This window comes from Apis laboriosa, unplaced genomic scaffold (genome assembly GCF_014066325.1).
Source record: "Apis laboriosa isolate Shangri-la unplaced genomic scaffold, ASM1406632v1 scaffold74_cov149, whole genome shotgun sequence".
Classification (NCBI taxonomy): Eukaryota; Metazoa; Arthropoda; class Insecta; order Hymenoptera; family Apidae; genus Apis; species Apis laboriosa.
The window spans coordinates 1,369,505-1,391,144 of record NW_025224330.1 but is presented as its reverse complement, the minus strand read 5'-3'; the positions used below and the strand labels follow the sequence as shown (position 1 = coordinate 1,391,144).

The 21,640-nt window shown below is 30.1% G+C and overlaps 2 protein-coding genes across 6 annotated transcripts; one reads left to right on the top strand and one right to left on the bottom strand.

The window, feature by feature from the left end:
* Positions 1-2,059: 2,059 nt before the first annotated feature.
* On the bottom strand, positions 2,060-18,131 carry LOC122719394 (putative protein FAM10A4). The gene is made up of 5 exons (XM_043945138.1): positions 17,964-18,131; positions 17,444-17,731; positions 16,915-17,327; positions 3,389-3,604; positions 2,060-2,894 (listed from the first exon to the last, which is right to left on the bottom strand). The coding sequence occupies exons 2-5, from the start codon at positions 17,721-17,723 to the stop codon at positions 2,670-2,672; spliced, it is 1,134 nt and encodes a 377-aa protein (XP_043801073.1). The 5' UTR covers positions 17,724-17,731; positions 17,964-18,131; the 3' UTR covers positions 2,060-2,669.
* LOC122719393 lies at positions 7,201-16,333 on the top strand. Of its 5 annotated transcripts, none has more exons than XR_006347590.1 (11): positions 7,206-7,743; positions 12,026-12,112; positions 12,179-12,264; positions 12,393-12,552; positions 12,708-13,817; positions 13,909-14,025; positions 14,201-14,430; positions 14,497-14,688; positions 14,752-15,015; positions 15,102-15,589; positions 15,805-16,333. XR_006347590.1 is itself a non-coding variant. In XM_043945135.1 (10 exons), the coding sequence occupies exons 1-10, from the start codon at positions 7,668-7,670 to the stop codon at positions 15,480-15,482; spliced, it is 2,697 nt and encodes an 898-aa protein (XP_043801070.1). In that variant the 5' UTR covers positions 7,201-7,667; the 3' UTR covers positions 15,483-16,333. The 5 variants fall into 5 exon arrangements, 3 of the variants coding, with proteins under 3 accessions (XP_043801070.1, XP_043801069.1, XP_043801072.1); XR_006347589.1 differs by having other exon boundaries at positions 15,666-16,333; XM_043945135.1 differs by having other exon boundaries at positions 7,201-7,743; positions 12,026-12,106; positions 15,102-16,333.
* Positions 18,132-21,640: the final 3,509 nt, after the last annotated feature.

The following is a 21,640-nucleotide window of genomic DNA, read 5'->3' as shown; positions in this document are numbered from 1 at the left end:
ATCGTAGGATGTTCAGTTACGATACGGGTATTACTGGTCTGAGATTGATAGAAAAAGCATCAATAGCTGAGATCGACAAGGAAATTCCATCCCCTGATGAGACGAAAATATCGACTTTCAGGAAAGTGCCATGGCATTCGAACTTGCACATGCTCAAAATCAGAAGAACCTAGCACGATAAAATGACTTATACATGGGACGTTAGAATGATATATAGTTGATCGATCGTCTCGTTATTTTCTTTTTATCCTTGTTTTTCAAAAGATTGTAATGATGAGGCATTATTTATCCTATTACGGGTTGCACTTTTGGCGTCTTTAAGGTCACAATATTTTTTATTTTTCATTCCGTTTGATATTAAAATTTCAGTGAAAGATGACTAGTTTAATAGTTTAAAAATGGGAAAGTTTAATAAAAGATTAATACTTTAATTTTGCTTACTTAGTTTATATAGAAAAGTAACGTTATTAAAGTCAATAATCTGCGTTTATGAACATATGATTTCAATTTCAATATTTTTATGTATTTTCGTATGAATGAATAATGTATAAAATGCGTTATACTATCTATGTAAATAGATATTTATTTTTATAAATAAACTGATATATTTAAGAATTCATCGATATTCAAAGGAAAATATATGTAAATTAAAATGAATCAGAAATTATCGAAAAATTATAGCTCAAACTATGAAAGAAATTACCTTGAGGACGCTAAAAATTACTTCCTAGTATAATTATAGAAGTATCAAAGCGAGTAAAAATTATCCCTAAGAATACAGTACCTTTTCATTTTACGTGCAATATTATCGTTATAAGAATTTATGTGTAAGAATTTATTTATTGTGCAAGTCATGTGAATACTGTTATATTATTAGCCATTGAGATTGCGTTACCCTTATTATTGCTGGATACAGAGACGCAATCATGCAGTTTTCTTTTGTTTTATTTTTTCCCTTTCTTTTGTTTTGTTGTCTTTCTTTTTTTAAATTGAAGTATTTGTGATTTTTATTAATTAAATGATATTTTTGTACATATTAATTTGTATTTTATCAATTTTTCTGTGGTAAATAAGAATTGATATTTACACAGAATTGTATGATGCATTTATTGAATTCGCGATACATCGTTTATATAACAGTTTATATTTCAACAGAAATATATTCGAAGCAATATATTATTCGTTAGCTGCTCAACTCACACTGTTCGTTCAATATTCATTAAATTATAATAAAAAAGGACTTTCTTGTTGGTGAATAAATGAATATTTTTTAAATATTAATAGATTTCTAAATAAAAACAATAAACAAACATGAGAAGTATCATACCAAATTAATAAAATTTGTTTAAAAATTTAATTTTTAGAAAAATTTTTATGAATTACATAGAAAGATTACCAATTCATAGGAAATATTTTACAATATACATCTTTATATTATCAAATTTACTAAAATCATTCTTTTTTTTTTAACTTTGTCTCTTCATATATATATATATATATACGTATAATTTAGGATAATGTATTTTTCATAGTTAATGAAATTGTAACATTATTTTTCGCATCAATAATTAATTTCATATATATATTTATTTAATTTTGAAAAAGAAAAAGATTATTTAGAGATTTTTTTAAATTGTAATTGTATCGTATAAAATCATACTCGTTCCCTATTGAGTCAAGCAAACTGAACAAAATGCTTATTGTATATATGAAAAATTTAATATAGTTAGTGATATGAAGCAAATATAAAGTTAAGTAATAGAAAACAATTAAAAATTCATTAACAAACAAATGCTTTATCATATGATTAATGAAGATATATAAGAAGTTGAATGGAAAAAAAAAAGAAAAAAGAAAAAATCCACACGTATAAACCTAAAAGAAATAAATTCTAATATTACTCATTATTCTAGAATGCATTATCATATAATAAACATTTTAGATTTGACAAAGAAGCATAAAAAATAAGAAAGTGAAATCTTTCTTCATTTAAAATCAATCGTTTTGTTCATTAATATATATCATTCCATTACTATTTAAGAAGTCAATTGGACGTTTAAAGAATAACAGGCATCGATATATTCCATATTTAAAATACAATTCTAATATCTTTGGATTATATACAATATTCCCCGTTATTTAGTCATTTATTAATTTAAGTCCTATTCCACTATGATCGAAGATCATATAATTACCAAGGGAAATACCATTCTAGGAATTAGACATTCTGCTATTTATTTATTTTTTGATGCATCAGAGAATAAAAGAAATATTATTTTTAATATTTTAGATAACTCTTATTCCGAGATACCGTCGATCACAGATCAAAAATAATATGAACATTAATTCTATGGAAGCAGTTCCAGGAACTGATGACCAAGTGAATTAAAAATTTCAACCTTAAACGAGAAATACTGTATAAAAGAGGATCTTTATAATTATGCTCCTTTTTTAAGATGATTTTGAAATATATAAATTTTTTTTTAAAATATCATTATGACAATGAAGATATACATGTTTCTAAATTCTAGCTCGCTTAATTCATTAGTATTTTTTAATAAGACACCGCATCATTTGACATAACAATCACTTTAGAACAAGTATTCAGAGCCTTGTAAATTATTTGAGAATAAATTGAAACGGAATTTCAATAACAAAGCATATCAGATTTAATCAAGACCAACGTCGTCCTGTGGTTTTGGTTTTGGAGTAGTTTGTGTGCCAGCACCTGGGAACCCAGGCATACCACCCATCATACCAGGAAATCCACCAGCTCCACCGAATTTTGAAGCCATCTTATTAATAAATGCCATAATCTTCGGATTGCTTTGGTATTTCAAAATATTTGTCGGATTTGTAGAAATTTCTTTAAAAGCTTCAGCTACTTCAGGATCCTGAAAAATAAAAAGTAATAATATGAGCAATATAATCTTTTTCGTAATGTGAGAGTGACAACTATAATATTGTGCATTATTATTAATATGTTGTTAGAATACACACAATGAATAATTTTATGAATAAATTAAGAAAAAATTGAAGGAAAAATAATTGTTTATTATATATTTCAGAATTGTTGAGTTAATTTTAATTCTTCTAGATTTTGATCATGTGGTTTTATGTCCGATAATTTTACTATTTGTCTCGGTAAATATGTAAAATATATATATAATAAAATATTTTGTAATAGTTACTATTTTTATGTAATAGTTAGTTATTAAGAATTTTACATTATAAAATAGATAAATAGATTTGCATTTTATACAATATCGATTAATCGATTAATTATAATTTAAATATATGTACAAATGAAAATTTATTTTATACATGATATATAAATATTTGAACGATATTTAAACGATAGTGAAATGAATGATTAATAGAGATTTACCATAAAAGCTTGGAGAACATCTGGATCGTTTAAAAATTTGTAAAAGTCACCCATTCCAGCAGTATCACCGCTAGAATCAGTTTGGGAGGTACGAGTGTTTTCTTCATAAATTTTTGCACTCTCTCGAGCTTTCCTCAATCTTTCTTGTCTCTCACGTTCTAATTTTTCTTGTATTTTACGTTCCTTCTTTCTTTTGTGTTCTTCGATTTTTCGAGCCTGTAAAAAAATAATATGATACTTAAAGAATTTTTATCAAATAAATATTTTGATAAACATAAATAATTTAATGCAAATATTTTTACAGAAATATCATAATGGTTTTAAAATTATTGATTTGGAAAGCAACGCTTAGATAAACTGAAATATATACGAAAGAGATTTATTCTAAAAACATTTAATTTACGAGGGACGAAGGAAAGTTTGTTTCGTCAATGTCTAAACATTATTTTAAATCACGACAATGATTTTTATGCACCACAAAGGAAAATAAAATTGGTTTGTACTAATTTATAATAAAGAAAAACTACACATCAAATTGCATATTCATTTTGTGAAGGAATGATTAATTATTAATTAATTAGCACTAAGTAATAGGAAAGAGATATAAAAAAGATAATACATGCATTGTTGATCAAATAAATTTTATAAATGTATGAGAATTGTTTTAACGAAATATATGCGAATATTATTGCAACCAAATATAAAAAATGGCTGCATTGTAATCGTAATTTTCCCCGAAAGGGGTATATCTCATAGTACAGGTTCAGGAACCTGTCCAAATACTAAATCATAATGACGTGAAACATGTCTGTTCAAGACGCATTGTGACCTCATACGATTACGAGCTTATTATAGATTTTGTACCGGCCAATTTGGCTAGTAAACTTCGTTTTTAGAATCAATACTTTTCCTGTTCTTGTACCCCTTTATATTTTATATATTTCGATTACTTTCTAATTATACGCTTCACTTATTCCTTTGTTTCGATCTACATTTCAAATAGACTATGAAAAGTCCTTTTACACATTTTTCTGTGCCCCATTGTCTCAACAATAATTGAAACCTAAACTATTCTCAAAAATTTCACTTGACGTCAAGAAGAAAAATTCCCCAATGTTCTCTAAAGTTTACGAAATCATAAAGGATAATAAAATACTTGTGTTTCCGTTTTTCAGATGTACTACACATATATAAAAATAGATAATACTTTAAACAACGAATATTTGCAAACGAAAGATATCATAATAATAGATAATTACTCAAGTCTCAAATACATAATACGAGAAACAATGTTCCACCAGATCTCTTAATTTCATCCTCTATTAATTTTTAAGAAAAACATCAAATTTCATTGTAACAAACAAATAACAGGCAATTTACAGGCAAAATCATCGATTTGTGAATCTGCATATGAATCCATATAATATAGAAATCGAATAATTCGTATCCGATAAACACATAAACTTCATAATAGGATTATCTCTAGCGAAATACAGAAAATAATACAGCAACGATCATAAATTTATAACACAGAGATAAAAGGAAAGAACACCGACAGAATGAATAACACAGAGGGAATAAATAACAATAAATCGATATAAAGAAGGAAAGGAAACGATACAGAGAAAGGTACAACGAATGAATAAAAGGATCGGGGAAAAGAACAGCACAGAGATGAGAAATACAAGATACGGGATAAAGAATGAGGAAAAAGCAAGGATAGGAAGAATATCTACGTAAGAAGAAAGGATGGGAGTGGGGGCATCTGTGGAAAGGACGAAAGGAGAGAGCACGGAGGAGATAGCGACGGAGAGAGCGGACAAACGCGAGAACTTTTGCACGAGGGAAGCACCACCTTATACGGCGGCGACCCGGGCTTCTAAATATAAAGGCGCCCGTCGTTCCGTTGCTCCTCTCTGTCCGAGCACGCACGCATTTCGCCGCGGATCTCTTCTCTTTGCTACACGCGGCGTAGCCACGCTCTCGTAGGGACCGTCGATAATAGACGGCTGGAATTTCGCTAATATTACGTTGCGCAAAAACTGTCCCCCGTCTCGTCGTATCCTTTTACGTGCTTTCGGAATTCCGGGACAGATTGCAACTTTTTTCACGTTTTTTCTGAAAATTGTTATACAAGTGAATAGTAAGGATTCGGATTATAATTGATAAAAATTGAAAGATACAGAGATGTCTTAATGAATTCTTGCTATGTTATAATTTGTATTTTTCTAATGTTCTAGAAAAATTTTTGGAGCGATTTTTTTCTAGATAAAGTTGAAAATTGATAAAGATATATTTAAAAAAAAAAAAAGAATTTTACAATTATACAATTTGTTTAATTAAGATTTAAAATCCAATGATATTTCTGTTAAATATTGTAAAATAGTGCGATATTCAACAGAAGCACGATAAACGCGTGTAACTTTCATAATTAATTACTACTAGTGTTTTTTATATATGAAATTTTATATCTGAATATTTAATACTTACTGTATTGATAATTTAGATTATGTAAAAATTTTAGAATTATTATTTTTGATCATCAATTTCTAAAATGTTTAAATGGGAGTATATAGTATATTATTAATAAAACATATTTCTTAATATTTGAAAAAAATTCATATGTTACTATTTTTATTAATAAATGCTTACGTGGTTGATAACATTGAATATATCAATTTTTTTAATGAAAATCAAGGCAAATTTTCTTATCCATAGTATAATTCTCCTCCTAATATTAGAATGATCTTTAAAAAATTAAAAAATCAAATTATATTATTTTATTTTATATAAAGTAAGCATGATTTTTAAAAATTAATTTTTCAAAGCAACGAAATTACGATATTATTTGATTAAGATTTCCAATTTATTTTAATTATCAGAATCAGCAAATATTCATCAAGATCAACGATTTTCATTCAAACAACCAACTTTCAATTAACATTCGACTACATTTCCACCAATTTCCATGATGACCTTGTCCCCATATCACGCATGTATTTTGGGAATTTTACCACTGTGGCGTTTATAATTGGCTTCTATTAATTAACTACACAATCTTTGATAAAATTTTATAATTTTCACCGACGAAACGAAGAGAAATGTAAATCTACGTAAAAATTTTCGCGATTATTTATAAACTTCTATTTTTATATTCATCATTTCTGTTATCTATATCCTTCGCCAGGTTATGCAAATTTCAAGAACATCAAAAATATAGTAGAAATTTGAAAAACACATCAATAAGATTTTTGTTGATAAATGAGAAAAAAAATGGAGAACGTGATTGAAAGAATGAGTTTGAGGATGACGTGAAGAAAGAGTAGGTCGAAACGTGTGAAGGATCTTTATACACTGGTCAATGTTTTAGCGGCCAGATAGACCCTGCAAACTCGAGAAAACCGGGTCGCCAAGAAGTATTTTTAAAACTGCCACTCTACTACTGGTATCTACGAATTTTATGAGATAAAGATTCGGTGGCGATTATGCGAACGATTTTTGCGTATCTTGAAAAAATTAAATTGTCATTTTACAGATTAACCGGTATTTAACAGCAGATCTTCTAACATCTCATTACTAATAATTGGTAATTAGCTTATTTAAATGTTTTCAATTGTTTCTAATTATTAATTGTTAATAATTAACAATACATATATAATACAGATTTATCAAAAACCTATATGTACTGTTGTATTAAACGAACGAATGATCAAAAAAACTTTCAACAATTGCTATTTATCATCCAACTATAACCACTTTCGATTAATATAAAACACGGGAGATATCTCGACAGCGGCCTCTAACGGTGAAACACGAAACACGATCATCTTCGATCATCGTCTGTTCGTCGCATATCAACGTCAACGTCTGACCCGAATCAGAACATAAATCTCGCGAAAGGAGCCATTCAAGAACCATTCCATCTCAACCAGGGTCAACCTTGTTAATTGAAGACACTCGAATTTCTCCTAATCGATAATATTCGATTCCGTCTCTCCTCCAATTTCATCCGACTAACGAAGAAGAAAACGTTCGCATCCTGCCACTTGTGCTTGGACCAAGAAGATCACGGATGGAATCCCGCGGATCAGGCGGGAAAAAACGAGAAAATGGTGGCTCGCGTGGTTTCTCGACTGTGGGGTGAGAAGTAGAGGGGCGTCTTCAGGGTTTGGCGGTAGTGACAATGCCAGTTCCTCGCGGGCGAGTTTGAGTCGAAGGCGACTATCGAGTGAGAGGAGCTGCCAGCCCTGGCTCATCGTGTAGTGCCTAGTGAAACGAGATGACGGGCTCGCGGCTGAGACGGCCCGCGTACTTCGTGGGCCTCTTCCTGGCCCTTCTAGTCGCCGCCTTACAGGGTGAGTAAACCACCCGGGGGACTCTTCCCTCAACGAGTTATCGTTATACTCCGATCAACATCACTTGACGTCGTATTCCAATTTCTTCTCGCTTTTATCCCTTCGCAAACGTTCGATCGGAGAGTATTAATCGTCTTATCAGTGTTTTCTTTTTTTTTTTTTTTTTGGATCGAGTTGTATTTCACTTTATATCGTTGAAGTTTTGTGATGGGATTCGATTGAAAATAATCGAACACGATTCAACGTGGATGTCGATTACGTCTTCTTCTAGAAGTCAATGTGCAGTTTTTTTTAGAAAATTATTGTTTTATTCTCTAGTTTTCGTTCATAGGATTTTTCATTATTCCATTTCGTGGTTTCGGTACTTTGGTTTCGAGCGCTCGTGCCAAGATTCTCTCCTTCTCTCTCTCTATATATATTCTAACAGAAGTTATATCTTTTTATATATATTGTATATATTGTTTTAGAAAATTTTCGTGATTAATATACCCGATCGAATACAACAAACAAATCGAACGAGAATCGCTATTTGTTTTCAATTTATTTTTAACGAGCTGCGACGCTTTTATAAAATATAATTATCGCGTCGCTTGTTTCAAGTTTAATTATATAAATAAAGTGCAATGACGCTCTTGTTTGAGCTCTTTATGATTCATGTCGTATCGTTCTCGAAGGTGATCATCATCGTGATCGAATTTGTCGAAAGAGTTTTGTCCGTTGTTTCGTTTCACTTTTTTGCAGAAAGAAGTGTAAATTCTCTTTTCGTTGATTCTTCGTTTGATAAACATCAGGATAATAGTGTCAGTGTGAAGAGATTTCTAGAAGTTTTTAGCGGTCGATGATGTGGATGACGTGGTGACGAATGTGTGACGATTGATGAAGGTCAATGTTACGTAAAGACAGTGGACTGCGTCATCGGTTGCTGGCTCGTCGAGCCTCTTCACCATCGAACGTGTGATCGAATCGATGAACCTACAATTGTCTCATTTTCTCTTATCAAGATCAATCAGAAAGCATTTCTTCTCTATTCGTGATCACGTGTCTTTTTAACGGAAATATAAAATCCTTTTCTTCGATGTATGTTTTCTTATCTTCTTGAATTGTTTGAGTCTTGGAAATCTTCGAAAATTTTTTTCTCCTAGAAATCTTGGAAAATTTTCTTTCGAAATCTTTAAATCCATTGGATCTTTTCATCTTCTGTTTGAATAACATTTGAATTCTTGTTTGAATTTGGCAATTGAGTTGATAAATTGAGAAACTGAAATTGAAAATAGTTCGTTGGATGCTGTTCCTTTTTCCTTCCTTTCTTATTGGAATATTTAATGTTGAAGTTGCAAAGAAAAGATAATAATGATATTTCAGTTCAGATTAACGAAATGGGACAGCGATCGAGTAAAAGATTTTGATCGTGGATTCAAGGATTTGTTATTTTGGGAATCGATGGAAACCAACTGTCAACAACTTGCAAATAATTACATAAGGACAGACATAAATCCGTGCCAGATTCGTTCTAAATTCTATGAATCTGATCGTGAATTCCGTTTAAAGTGATACTTGAATCTTAAACGATTGTTGATAACAATTCACAATGAAGAACAATGATAACAATTTAACGTTTGTAAACAAAATAAAATCAATCAAATGTATTCCCCAAAAATTTCGATATAAATAATTAAATTTTTTACTTTTATAAATTATTGTAATAAAAATTAAAAATAAATAATAAATTATTTTAACACTTTTAACATTATATTAATATTTCTTAATATTACTAAAAAATCTGCAATTCCATTTTTAAAAAAAATATTATTGCACTATTTACTAAAATGATGGTCAATTTCCAAGCATAAAGAGCAATATCAATGAGAATGATTAGAGTCATGTAGCAGATTTGTGATGCAATGGAAAACGAACAATGGATTTTTAACAATGAATTCAATTTTTTTTATAGCGGAAAGATTAAAGACTATACATGCCACAAAGTACGGAACAAGACTTCAGATTCTATCTTTATCCTTGGTGGCTATGCTTGCCAAACGACAGCTGCTTACCTCTACTTCCATTACCCGTATCTTGACATTTTCGAGAATTATTTTGCGACATACATAATTTTAACATATTATTTTACAGATCGCTAGAATCTAAAATTAATATCGTATGTACGTAAATTAGTGGCAATTAGTATTCTTCGATCACAATTTATGTTTTGTTTATTCTCATAACCAAATACTAAATCTAAACTAATGAAGAGAAATATATTGTTTTTAAAAGAAAAAAAAAAAAAAAAAAAAAAAGAAAAGAAAAGAAAAGAAAAAAAAAAAAATAAAAAAAAAAAATTAAAAAGTTCCAAAATGTAAAAAAAAATTAAAATTTTTGTTAATTTAAAAAAAAAAAAAAAAAAAAAAGAAAAGAAAAGAAAAGAAAGAAATTAAAAAAAAAAATTTAACAAGTTCCAAGTACAAAATGTAACAAAAAATTAAACTTTTTGTTAATTTTATGAAAAACAATAGAGAAACAAAATGTACAGAACGATATAAGATCTGGTGCCAAAAGTACTAACACGTGTGACGTAATGATGACAATTTACGAGCAATACTATGCTACGTATTTTCTCCTTACATCTATAGACTAAATTTCTTTTCAAAAAATTTCATCACCGTTCAAGGAAACAAGAATCCCGTTCCAATAAAAATTTTTTCATAATAAATCTTATTGATTTATCCAAATCTTTTTTTATCTTTTATCTGATTTGATTCCATTTTTCGACTCATTGTTTTCTCAACAAACACAACGTTATAAATCATTATACAGATCGTGTCGATCGTTTTCGTATCGACCAAGAATCTCGGTTAATACATTTGAACTTTTTCGCAGCGAATAACCGATAAAAATACGTTTCGCTCATCCAATATATAAATATTTTCAAGTGTTGCTCGGTTCAAAGCCGCCTACTCGTTGCTAAACTTAGAAACCGGCCTCCTGGTCCCAGGTACTGCCTAGAAAGATGATATCGACATTTTCATCCAAGATTTTACTTACGATGCCACACAATATCAAAGATCCGGAAACGAAGTATGAAAAAAGTATGAAGAAATTCTATTTGAAATGAATAAATGCAATCATCATCGAAACGTTCTGAAAATGTTTGCATCATAGGAGATCCATAGATCTTAACCTTGAATTATCCAGTTCGTTTATGATTATTTTATATCCTTGTCAACTTTATTTTCGTAGATTTCAAAATAATGTTGTTCTATTTTACAATATGTGAAATACAATTTTGAACCGTTTCCAATTGTTTCCTTTAATTCAATTGTAGAAATTAATTTTCTTTTCTCAGTTATTTAAACGTAGAAATACAATGATTAAAAATATTTATAAAGATTCATCCTTTAAATTTATCAAGATAAATCTCTCAAAAATTATGAACCAGAATTTCTTAAATTTATATATCATCCTTCGAATAAATAATTGAACGTATAATATAATTTCATGAATAAAAAGACTAACTAATTAAAATATTTATATTTCCTCAAGTTCAATTTTTCAAATAATGAAACTTCAACAAAACCAATTCTATTCCAGAATGTAATAATAATAAATAATTCTTGAAATTTCTATTGAAATCCAACGAAAGATCTATCTCCTTAACGAAGATTTCACTTTTTCTTAATCCTAATTCCAGATTATCTTCAAGAAAGACCCGGATCATCGAGCATGGTTGTTGTTTCTGCACACCTGTCATTGCTCGAGCACGCGCTCAACCAAAACGATGTGTAACGACTTTGACAAGATCTTGCGTCACTTGGGTCAGATATTTTTGGTAGTCGCGTGGCGTTAAACTCTCTTGCTAAGCTCCCGTGCTTTAGGTTATCTAATACTCCGCATCTTCTTTTGGCACCGCGTGTTTAGCATAGTGAGAACTCTCGATGAAAATTCCTGGCACTCCAAGAATCGGCATAGAATCAAGCCAACCGTGAAATTTTTTTTTTTTGCTGAACACGTACAAACGGGGAAAAATACTTCTTACGTTGATAAACTGAAAATCTAGGAAATCTTCCATTGATAAGTAAAAACAAAATTATTTCATCTTCTTTCTCCAAATTAAAAAATTATTCAATCGTTGATGAACGTTGATGAAAATGACAAAAATATTAAAAAAAAAAGATTTAATAGAGATAGAAAAGATTGGAATCAATATTTTAAAAAAAGATAGAAAATGTAAAGGAGAATAAATGATTAATTTCCGAGATAATTGTTGAGTAAAAAATTCGTGTTCCAGGAGTGCAAAGCGAAGAAGAACTAGAGGTGCCGCCAGAGGATCTGTGTCGACCTTACATTGAGAAGGCATTGAAAGACCTCGGTACAGGTAATGTTAAGATGTTGAGGAATATTAAACTGGAGCACAGCGATTTCTAGAATGTTTCGTTTGAAGGGTCTTTGGAGCAGACCAGTGCCGAGGTTGGGACCGACGTCGATAAAGAAAGTGAAGAAGAAGAAGGGAAACCTGCGAGCAAAGAAGTAAGAAAGAGTATTTTTCTCGATTGGAAAAATTACAAGTTAATTTCAATTGGGTTAAAATACATTTAAAATTTTTAACGGCGTAACAACATTTTGTATATCAATAATTGGATGTACATTAAAAATAGGAGCCAGAAACTGAAGCTTCGAAGGAAGACGCAGAAGATTTGGTAGAAACCAGAGCTGAGGAAAGCGCCGAACAAGCTGAAGAAGAGGCAGAAAAAGCATCCGCGGAAGCTGAACAGAGCATTGAAAAAGAACAAAGTGCCGAAACGGATGAAACGAAAGGTGATAAGAAATAAAGGATAATTTTATTAATTTATTATACGAAAAATATCTTTTGAACTTGATTCAAATTGAAATATAAATAATATTAACTCCTAACACTTCTTGTCTTCCTTTCTCTAACAAAACTTAGGGAAGAGTGTTTTATTATTTCATAGGTGAAGAAGAAGAGAAATCTGGAGAAGTAGATAAAGGAGCCGAGGAAGAAAAGGAAGAATCTGCCGAGCAAACGGAAGAGCATGATTCCGGCCAGGAAGAAACTGAAGAGACGAAGGAGGAGAAATCTGGCGAAGGAGCGCAAGCGGGCGAAGGAAAATCCGAGGAAGAAACGCGAGGAGATGGTGAAAAATCCAAAGAGGAAGATGCCGATAAATCCGATGTAGAAATTGGAGAGGACGGAGGGAAATCCGACGAGAAGTCGCAGGTTGACGATGGAAAATCCGACGAAGCCCAGGCCGATGGAGAATCGGCCGAAGAACCGAAAATCGACGAGGAGAAATCCGACGAAGAAGCCAAAACCGAGGAAATAAAGTCTGACGAAGAGAAAGAGAGAATCGAAGACGAGGCGACTGATTCGAAGGCGGAAGAAGAGACGGAGAAAGTTGCTTCTAAGGAGGAGGATGAAAAGGAGGGGGATAGCAAGGCGGAAGAGGAGGGTCAATCCGCAGAGCAACAAGCGAGCGAGGACGAAACGAAGGAAGAGAACAAAGAAGGCGAGGGCGAAAGTGTCGAGGATCAAATAGAAGGAACTAAAGAAAGCGAAGAAGCTAAGTCGGCGGAAGAGACTGCAAAATCGGCAGAGCAACAGGAAGCGGAAGAAGGAACTGAAGAAGAGAAGGAAGGAGAAGAGAAAGAAGAAGAAGGGGACAAATCCGCGGATGTGGAAGGAAAATCCGTAGAAGAGGCAGAATCAAAGGAGGAAGAAGCTGAGAAATCAAAATCTCGTGCTAGACGAGAAGCTGGCGAAGAAGAAGAAGGAGGAGGTGAGGAGGATGCTGAAGGCTCGAAGGAAAGAAAGCAAAGCGAGGAAGAAGAACCTACTCCCGAGGAAGACTTGATCAGAGAAATAGTGATACCGGAAAATTTGCGGCCGCGTGAACATATTAATCAGCTGTTGAAATTGGACGAGGAAAATGAAAAGAAGGAGCGAGCCATCCAGAAAATCGCGGATATTGTGTTGAAGGAGTTGAAGAGGGTATACGACAATGCCATCCAGCCATTAGAATCTTTGTATAAATACAGAGACTTGAGCAACAGACACTTTGGTGGTAAGCATTAAATTAATAATTGATGTTTTTTTTCTTTATCGATATCCGAAAAATTAATCCAAATTATTCGATTTAACACCATATTTGTTAGATCCAGAAATATTTTCCAAGCCACTAGTTCTTTTCATGGGTCCGTGGAGCGGTGGAAAATCTTCAATTATAAATTATTTACTCGATATCGAATACAAGCAGACATCGTTAAGGACAGGTAAGTAACGAAGAAACGAAGAAAGTAGTGAGAATTTGTTGTGCAAAAAGAAGCTTCACTTACTTCACATTGACGCTTAACTAAGTCGGCCGTGATCACGCCTTCGAATAGTAAATAATGATTTAGCGGTAGATTTAGAAGCATGCTAGAAGCATGAATTACAGATAGTGTTTAGGTGGTTTGAGAGAGTGCTTAGAGGAGCAATGCAAAACGCCAAATGGAAATGACACAGGAGCCGAGCCATCTCCAGCCTACTTCAATATTATAATGCACGGAGAGGAAGAGGAGATCCTCGATGGCACGCAGCTCGCCGCTGACTGGACTTTCTCCGGATTACAAAAATTCGGCCAAGGATTGCTCGATCGTCTGAAGGGTTTACGACTCGATAATAAGTTATTAGAAAAAGTGAGTATTTGATTTGTTCTTAAAATAAATTTAATATTGCTTAACAAATGATTTCTACGTTACCAGGTGAATATTGTCGAGATACCAGGAATCTTGGAAATTCGTAAACAAGTCCAACGTTTATTCCCATTTAATGATGCGTGTCAATGGTTCATTGACCGTGCAGACATAATATTTTTAGTATACGATCCATCAAAGTTGGATGTTGGGCCAGAAACAGAAGCGATTCTTGATCAATTGAAAGGAAGGGAGCATCAGGTAAGCTTCGACATTAAGATTTCAGATGTGTTAGCATCTGCGTAATGCGTACTTCCGCAACAGACACGCATCATTCTTAACAAAGCTGACCAAGTAAAACCGGAGGAACTCATGAGAGTGCAAGGTGCTCTGATCTGGAATATATCTCCGCTAATGTCTAGCGCTGAACCACCGATCATGTATTCCACGTCATTGTGGTCAATCCCGTATGAAGCTGGTGCACCTACCAGGTTATTGTATGCTCAGGAACGTGCATTTTTACGCGATTTGCGTACTGCCATTGATAAACAAGTCGAGCATAAGATAGCAAGCGCCCGGAGATTCGCTGTAAGTTATTTCGCTTTAATCGAATCGTCATCTTCTATTGGTTAACTTGTCTTCAACGAAGGAAATTATTTTCTTAATGTTTGTAGGTACGAGTGCGCAATCATGCTAAAATGGTAGATTGCTATCTAACCACATACTACAATCACAAGACATTCTTTGGGAACAAAAAGGAAATCAGTGACAAGATTATTGAGAATCCACAAGATTATCATATCTACGAGGGCTTGAGTACACTGAAAAACATATCACGATATGACTTGCCCGATCCGGATGTCTATCGAGATTTTTTCCGGTTGAATCCTCTCTATGATTTTCCTTTGTTAAGCTCTACGTGCACGTATTTCCGTGGATGTCCAATCAATAGACTCGATGTTGCCATTGCTTATGATTTACCAGAGCTCGTAGGCAAATATAAGAAATCAGTTGAGCAAATTATACACGAATATGAAACAAGTCCTCCTAGTTGAGTGTAATCCTACATTCTGAAATAGCTCTTGATGCCGTATGAGGTATGAGGTGAGAGCAAATTGTACAAAACAAAAATGCGAATGAGTGAAAAGAAGCGAATATTAGTGTAAGTTCATTACTTGAAGCAGTACAGAGAAGTTTCTTTCTTAAAATAATAAAAAATAATCTTGGATCGCCTTCAGATGAAAATCCAAGTGGATATTAAATTAAGAGAAGAGAAACCTAATTCTCCTGGAATCACACTTTGCGCAATATATTAAATAGTTTATTTAAAGAAGAGACATTGTTTCGAGGTATGAAGATATACTATTGGTTTTGTAGGTAAACAACATGGATATTGGTGACATTATGAGGCAAATGCTTGGTTAATAGTACGCTTAACAAATGTTTAAGTGTATTAGTGGATTGAATTAAAGATTTCAAGATATATACTTGTGTTTGGAAAATAGGACAAGTGTTACCATTCCAATCTAAAAAAAGAATAGTGAGTTTCCCTTGAATGTGTTTAAGTACAGCTAGAATCACACAGTTATGGAAAACATATCACAATAATGGTGGGTCCTATTATCTAATACATGAATATAAAAATTGAAGATACAGTGAACTCGCACAATAGACTTTTTGAAATTTAGTGTAATGGTTGTGTAATTGTAATAAAATACTGTGACACTTTCAGCCAGAACAACATATGATGAAAGCAGTTACATATTATAAGTATGTAAAATAAAATACATAAAAATATTTCCACTAAGAAAGAGATAAGAATGATCTCTTTTTGAAGCTTTTGTGAAATACCTTGTATAAACAAATTGTGTTCTTATTAAAAGTTATAAATATTTATTTAAAAGAATTATTAGTTACTTAATAATAACTTCCCATGTTGATAAATAAATATAAATATATTTTCAATGTAAATGAAAATGTCTTGAGATTGTTTGTTTTAGTAAAAAATTTGATTTTTAATGTACCTTGTGTAAATTAAATGCTTCATATAAAATATTTATTGTTTTACATTGTGTTATTATTGTTTACATATATGAATGATTTTTTGAAAGTAAGTAAATTGTTGATATTGTTATTATTGCAATTATTACTACTTTATTTAAATTAAGTATTGAAGTTAAATAATCTTAATTTATGTATTTTTCAAATAAATAAGAATATATATATTTGCGATTTGCATAAATATGATATTCTCGATTTTAAATGCAAAATTATTTACTTAATAAATAAAATCTAATAATATGGTATTATATAAAATATTATAAGAAAATCTCATATGATATAATTGATTATTAGATATTACATGTTTATTATTAAACATAAAAATATAATCCTTTGAATAATAAAAAGTAAAAAACATATACAAATTAATTAATTTAATAAGTTATGTTATGAAAGAAAATAACAATTTAATAGAAAAATACTTACATTTGGTGTAACTTCTCGTAGCCACTCATCAGCTTGTTCATCAAAGTCAAATTTACAAGCAAGTCTCAAATCATTAGCTGCTTCTTCAAATTTTCCAAGCAAATAATTAGCTCTTCCTCTAAATTTATGTGCTGCTGCACTATCCGGATTTAATTCCAAGGCACGATCACAATCGCGAATACAAGCATTAGGTTTATTCAATAATAAGAAAATTTGTCCACGTTTGGCATAAAGTAATGCTGCTTGTGGATTTAATATAATAGCTTCAGTATAAAGTTCTATAGCTTTTTCATAATCTTTTTCTATAAATGCTGATACAGCTTCAGAACGTTTAGCTTGAGATTCTGCAATTTCTTCTTCTGTTGGTTGTAAAGTAAGATTTCCCATTTTTTGAGGAGCATCTGTATCTGGTTCTAAAAAGTTCATTATTAATTAAAAATATTATAAAAATATAACCAAAAATATATATAATATATATAATATATATAATATATATAAAAAAAATGAAATTTTAGATAAATAATATTACCAATTACTGCACTCATATCAAGTTCAAGATCACTTTCTTCTTCACTTTCTGGTTCAGATTGTGGTTCTGGTTCTTTAGATATATTTGCATCTTCTGATTTTTTACTTGGTGATTCATCATTTTCTTGTTGATTTACTTTTGGTATTTGTCCTCCAAAAAATTCAATAAATGTTTTTACTGTAGAATATTCTGGTTGATTTAATATTGAAGGATTTGCCATACAGATATGAAAAAACGATTCCATTTCTTTTTGAACGTCTGGTTTTAAAGCAGGAGACATTTTGCTACCTAAAATGATGACAATTGTTTTATACTTATTAATGCTATATAATTACGAAAGAAAATTCTATATATTAACACTCTTGATATTATTATAAATTAATCATTTATGCAAATTATATTAACTATTGCGTAAGAAATTATCTATTTTACAATAAATTTTTATTTCTTTACGTTATTTCATACGTTTGAAATACCGGTAATGGATAATTCTAAAATATTTAAGAATTCGAATACTTACTGATAATAATATATAAAATTTGAGTAAATTCAATTGGAGAATATGAAGTTAACTTTTAAAAATATTTTTATTATTCAAAATATTTTATATTATTTACGTTCTTAAGATATGAGCGTAATTTTTTATAGAACACAACAAATTGTGCAAGGCATATGAAGTAGTTACGTACTAAATACGTATAATCGTAAGGTTCGATATACAATACTGCAATATACAGAAGATGTACTATATATGCAGCAAGTTTCCAAAATATATGTACAAATAAGATTTGATTGGTTGAAACTTTTTATAATAGATAAGAATAAAAAATATGTTTACGAATGTAATTACGAATATGATGTAAATGTAATAAATAAAAATAAAAATTTGTTGATAGAATTAAAAAAAATAAATTTTTATTAGTTAATTATATATTAAATCAAAAAATTATAACTTTCAATATTATTTACTAAAAAAATATATATATATATAATTAATATATGTAAATAATTCATAACACAATTATTTTTACATATAATTGTATTTTATTGTACATAACCTATAATTTTTCGTCTTTTTAATTTTTTTTTATGATTCAATATTAAAAAAGTAACAAGACTTCAAATAATAATAAACAAAATCTAAATACACGTATAATAAATGTTATTTAAAACTACATTTAATATGATTTATTATGACATATTTAAAAAGAAGTAATAAGGCTTTTTGTTTCATTATATTTTCCAGCTTTATTATCTTATATTATGAACTAAATAAATTGCAGTTAAAATCCTCATTATGCTACAGACAAAAATATGATCTAATATTTACAAATGAGGTGTGTAACGCAAGCTTAACAATAAGTTTTCAAAAATTTAATATATGTATATCGACAAGTTCATTACAAGACGGCACAGTATGTGGATATACCTTTTATCATCCACTCTCATTAAAAATTATCAACAATTACAAGACGGTTCTTCACAGTACATACCAAATCTATATTGTAGAAATTACTTTACTGTATAGAAATATCCAACCACACTGCAATATTATGCTGTGCCCTATTGTAAGAAATTGGCTGTTCTCCTCTGCATAACAGATAACAAAATTATATGTATCTGTTCAAGAAATCCGTTGAAAAAAGTCTAAGACCATTGTCATTCAATTTAATTGTTCATCACACTATTTACATGTAATTGTTACCTAAAATTAGCGATAAAATATAACATCTATTCTATATAGAATTAACTATGATAGATTAGTTTAAAATTAACATTATAAATCAGAAAGCAGAAGAAAACCTGAAATGCTAGTTAGAATAAGAGAAATGAATGTCATGTACACAGTTATATGAGAGTATTTTTGTGTGAATGAATATGATGTGATGAATATTATCACTATATGATTTCTCGTTTAGAAACGTTTACCATCGTCACTTTTATGGCATGATATACTCCTTATTCTATGTTACACGTATGATAAGATACTTGGCTGTGTTTAAAATGATACATTACATAGGGACACTTGGCAAAAATTAGAACAATAAATATAAACACAAGAAGGATGTATGAGACATTAAATAAGTGCCTTTTACTATTGCTCGTTTTCAACATTTCTATTACATTTGAATAAATTAACACGCAGATATTGTAAATTAATCATCAGTACATTTTTTTTTCTCTTTTAATTAGATTTACCATTTCAATTTACTATTCCTCTTTCAATTCTTTTTTATTTTCGAATTAATAGAAATTTATGGAAGAATTTATTAACATCAGTTTTATTAACATATGGTCTACAAAAATTATTGCGTGTTACATTTTATTAGAGCTTTAACTTTAATAAGTTGAATCGTTTGTATATAATTTACACGCATCAATAAGTTATGGCAATTCGTAGGATAGCTTTCAAATAATATATTTAACATTCGCCATATTCTATGTAGGACGGCCAGTTGAAAATGTTTTATACATCTCCTTCTTATTAAAGGATTAAAAAATATTTTTAGCTCGAAACTATTTTCTTTGAGAGCAAATAATTAATTAAACATTCAAGTACAAAGTAAATTTTAATTTTCGATTGTTTCAAATTTTATATATCTTTCGAACACACATAAAAAAAAAGATGAATCATTTTTTGGAAAAAAAAAAAAAAGAAAAAAAGAATCGATTATCAATTTAAATGAATATATATTACATATTGATATTAAATTTTGATACCAAATTCTTTGATACCAAAACACATTCAATCAAAATGCATTCTTTTTTTTCTTTAAAATCGATTTTTCACGAATTCGCGCATTCATGTATGTATGTATGTATGTGTGTATGTGTATCGCATGAATAGAAACAGTTTTCGTCTAGAAAAATATTGTTTTTAAACTGCAAACATAAAAGTAACAAAGAATTAGGATTATTTGTCATTTGAAGAGAGTTTAAAGGTTGTCAGAGAATAATTTTATACAATAATATGTCATTTGGTTCTAAAGTAGAATTTCAATTGTCATGTATGATTTTTCATTTCACAGATCTAAAGTAAAATCATTATATCCCGATTTCCGTATAAAATTATAGTTTGCTTTGTACATTTCATTATTCTCTTTTTTTTTTGTTTTTTTCTTTTTCTTTGTTGTTAAATCATGAATCTCGACGTCAATAAAGATTATGTGCACATATGTATGAGGGGCAGATCATACATGATGTTTTCATGTGATTAAATTATTTTCAGCCATATAATTATAATCGTTTCGTCGAATACGATTACATCGTAACATTCTACGATTATTTTTTAACATCGAACAACACGGAATCTCTAATATGATTTCTCTTCTTTAACACTGCTTAAATAGGATAATTTATTAAAACAGGAAGAGGTTTTTTAAACACGAAGATAGGGCTCATTCTTTTTAATTTTGGAATGTTTGTGCACGAAGCTTAATTTTTATGATTTCGATTATTTCTTTCCTTTTTTCTTTTTTTTCGTCGCGGTAATAATTGTTTATGTTATTTTGATTTTGAAATTTACTCGATACATTTACAACAATCTTTCAAAAGTTTACGTTTTTTTTGAAACAGCAATAAAATTATAACATTCTTTACAATATTTGAAATATTGTGGAGTTAATACATATATTATTATCATTTCGTTGATCCGCCAATATGCTCTCACGATTAATAAAATCTGTCTGACTAGCAATAACAATGCTCTATCTGAGAGATGAGAAACGCCAATATATGTATTTGATTAAATTTTTTGAAGTAAACTGAATTGACTACGGTTTTCGATTCATATACAAAAGAATATCTTGATACAAGCTTATAATTTATAGATTCCGTTTTTTTTAACGAAATTAAACTTTCCTTTCTTCTTCGTCATCGTGTTTCTTTTCTTCTTTATTATCTTCTTCATAATGGAAACATACGTTTGTTATTTGAACAAAAGAGAAATAAGTTTTAGATATTCGAGTTTCAAATAGAATAATGCTCATCTTGATGTATTAATACATAACTCGATTCGATAATTACAACAACAATTTCAATCTCATCGTAGTATCATATTTTACATTATGTCATGAAAACCTGTAATCAGCTCATTTTACACGAAGAAAGATGGATTGAGGATCGTCCACAATTTTCGATGATACGATTTACATCGTAACTAATGCCAACTTAGTAATTAAGATTGATTAAGATCCA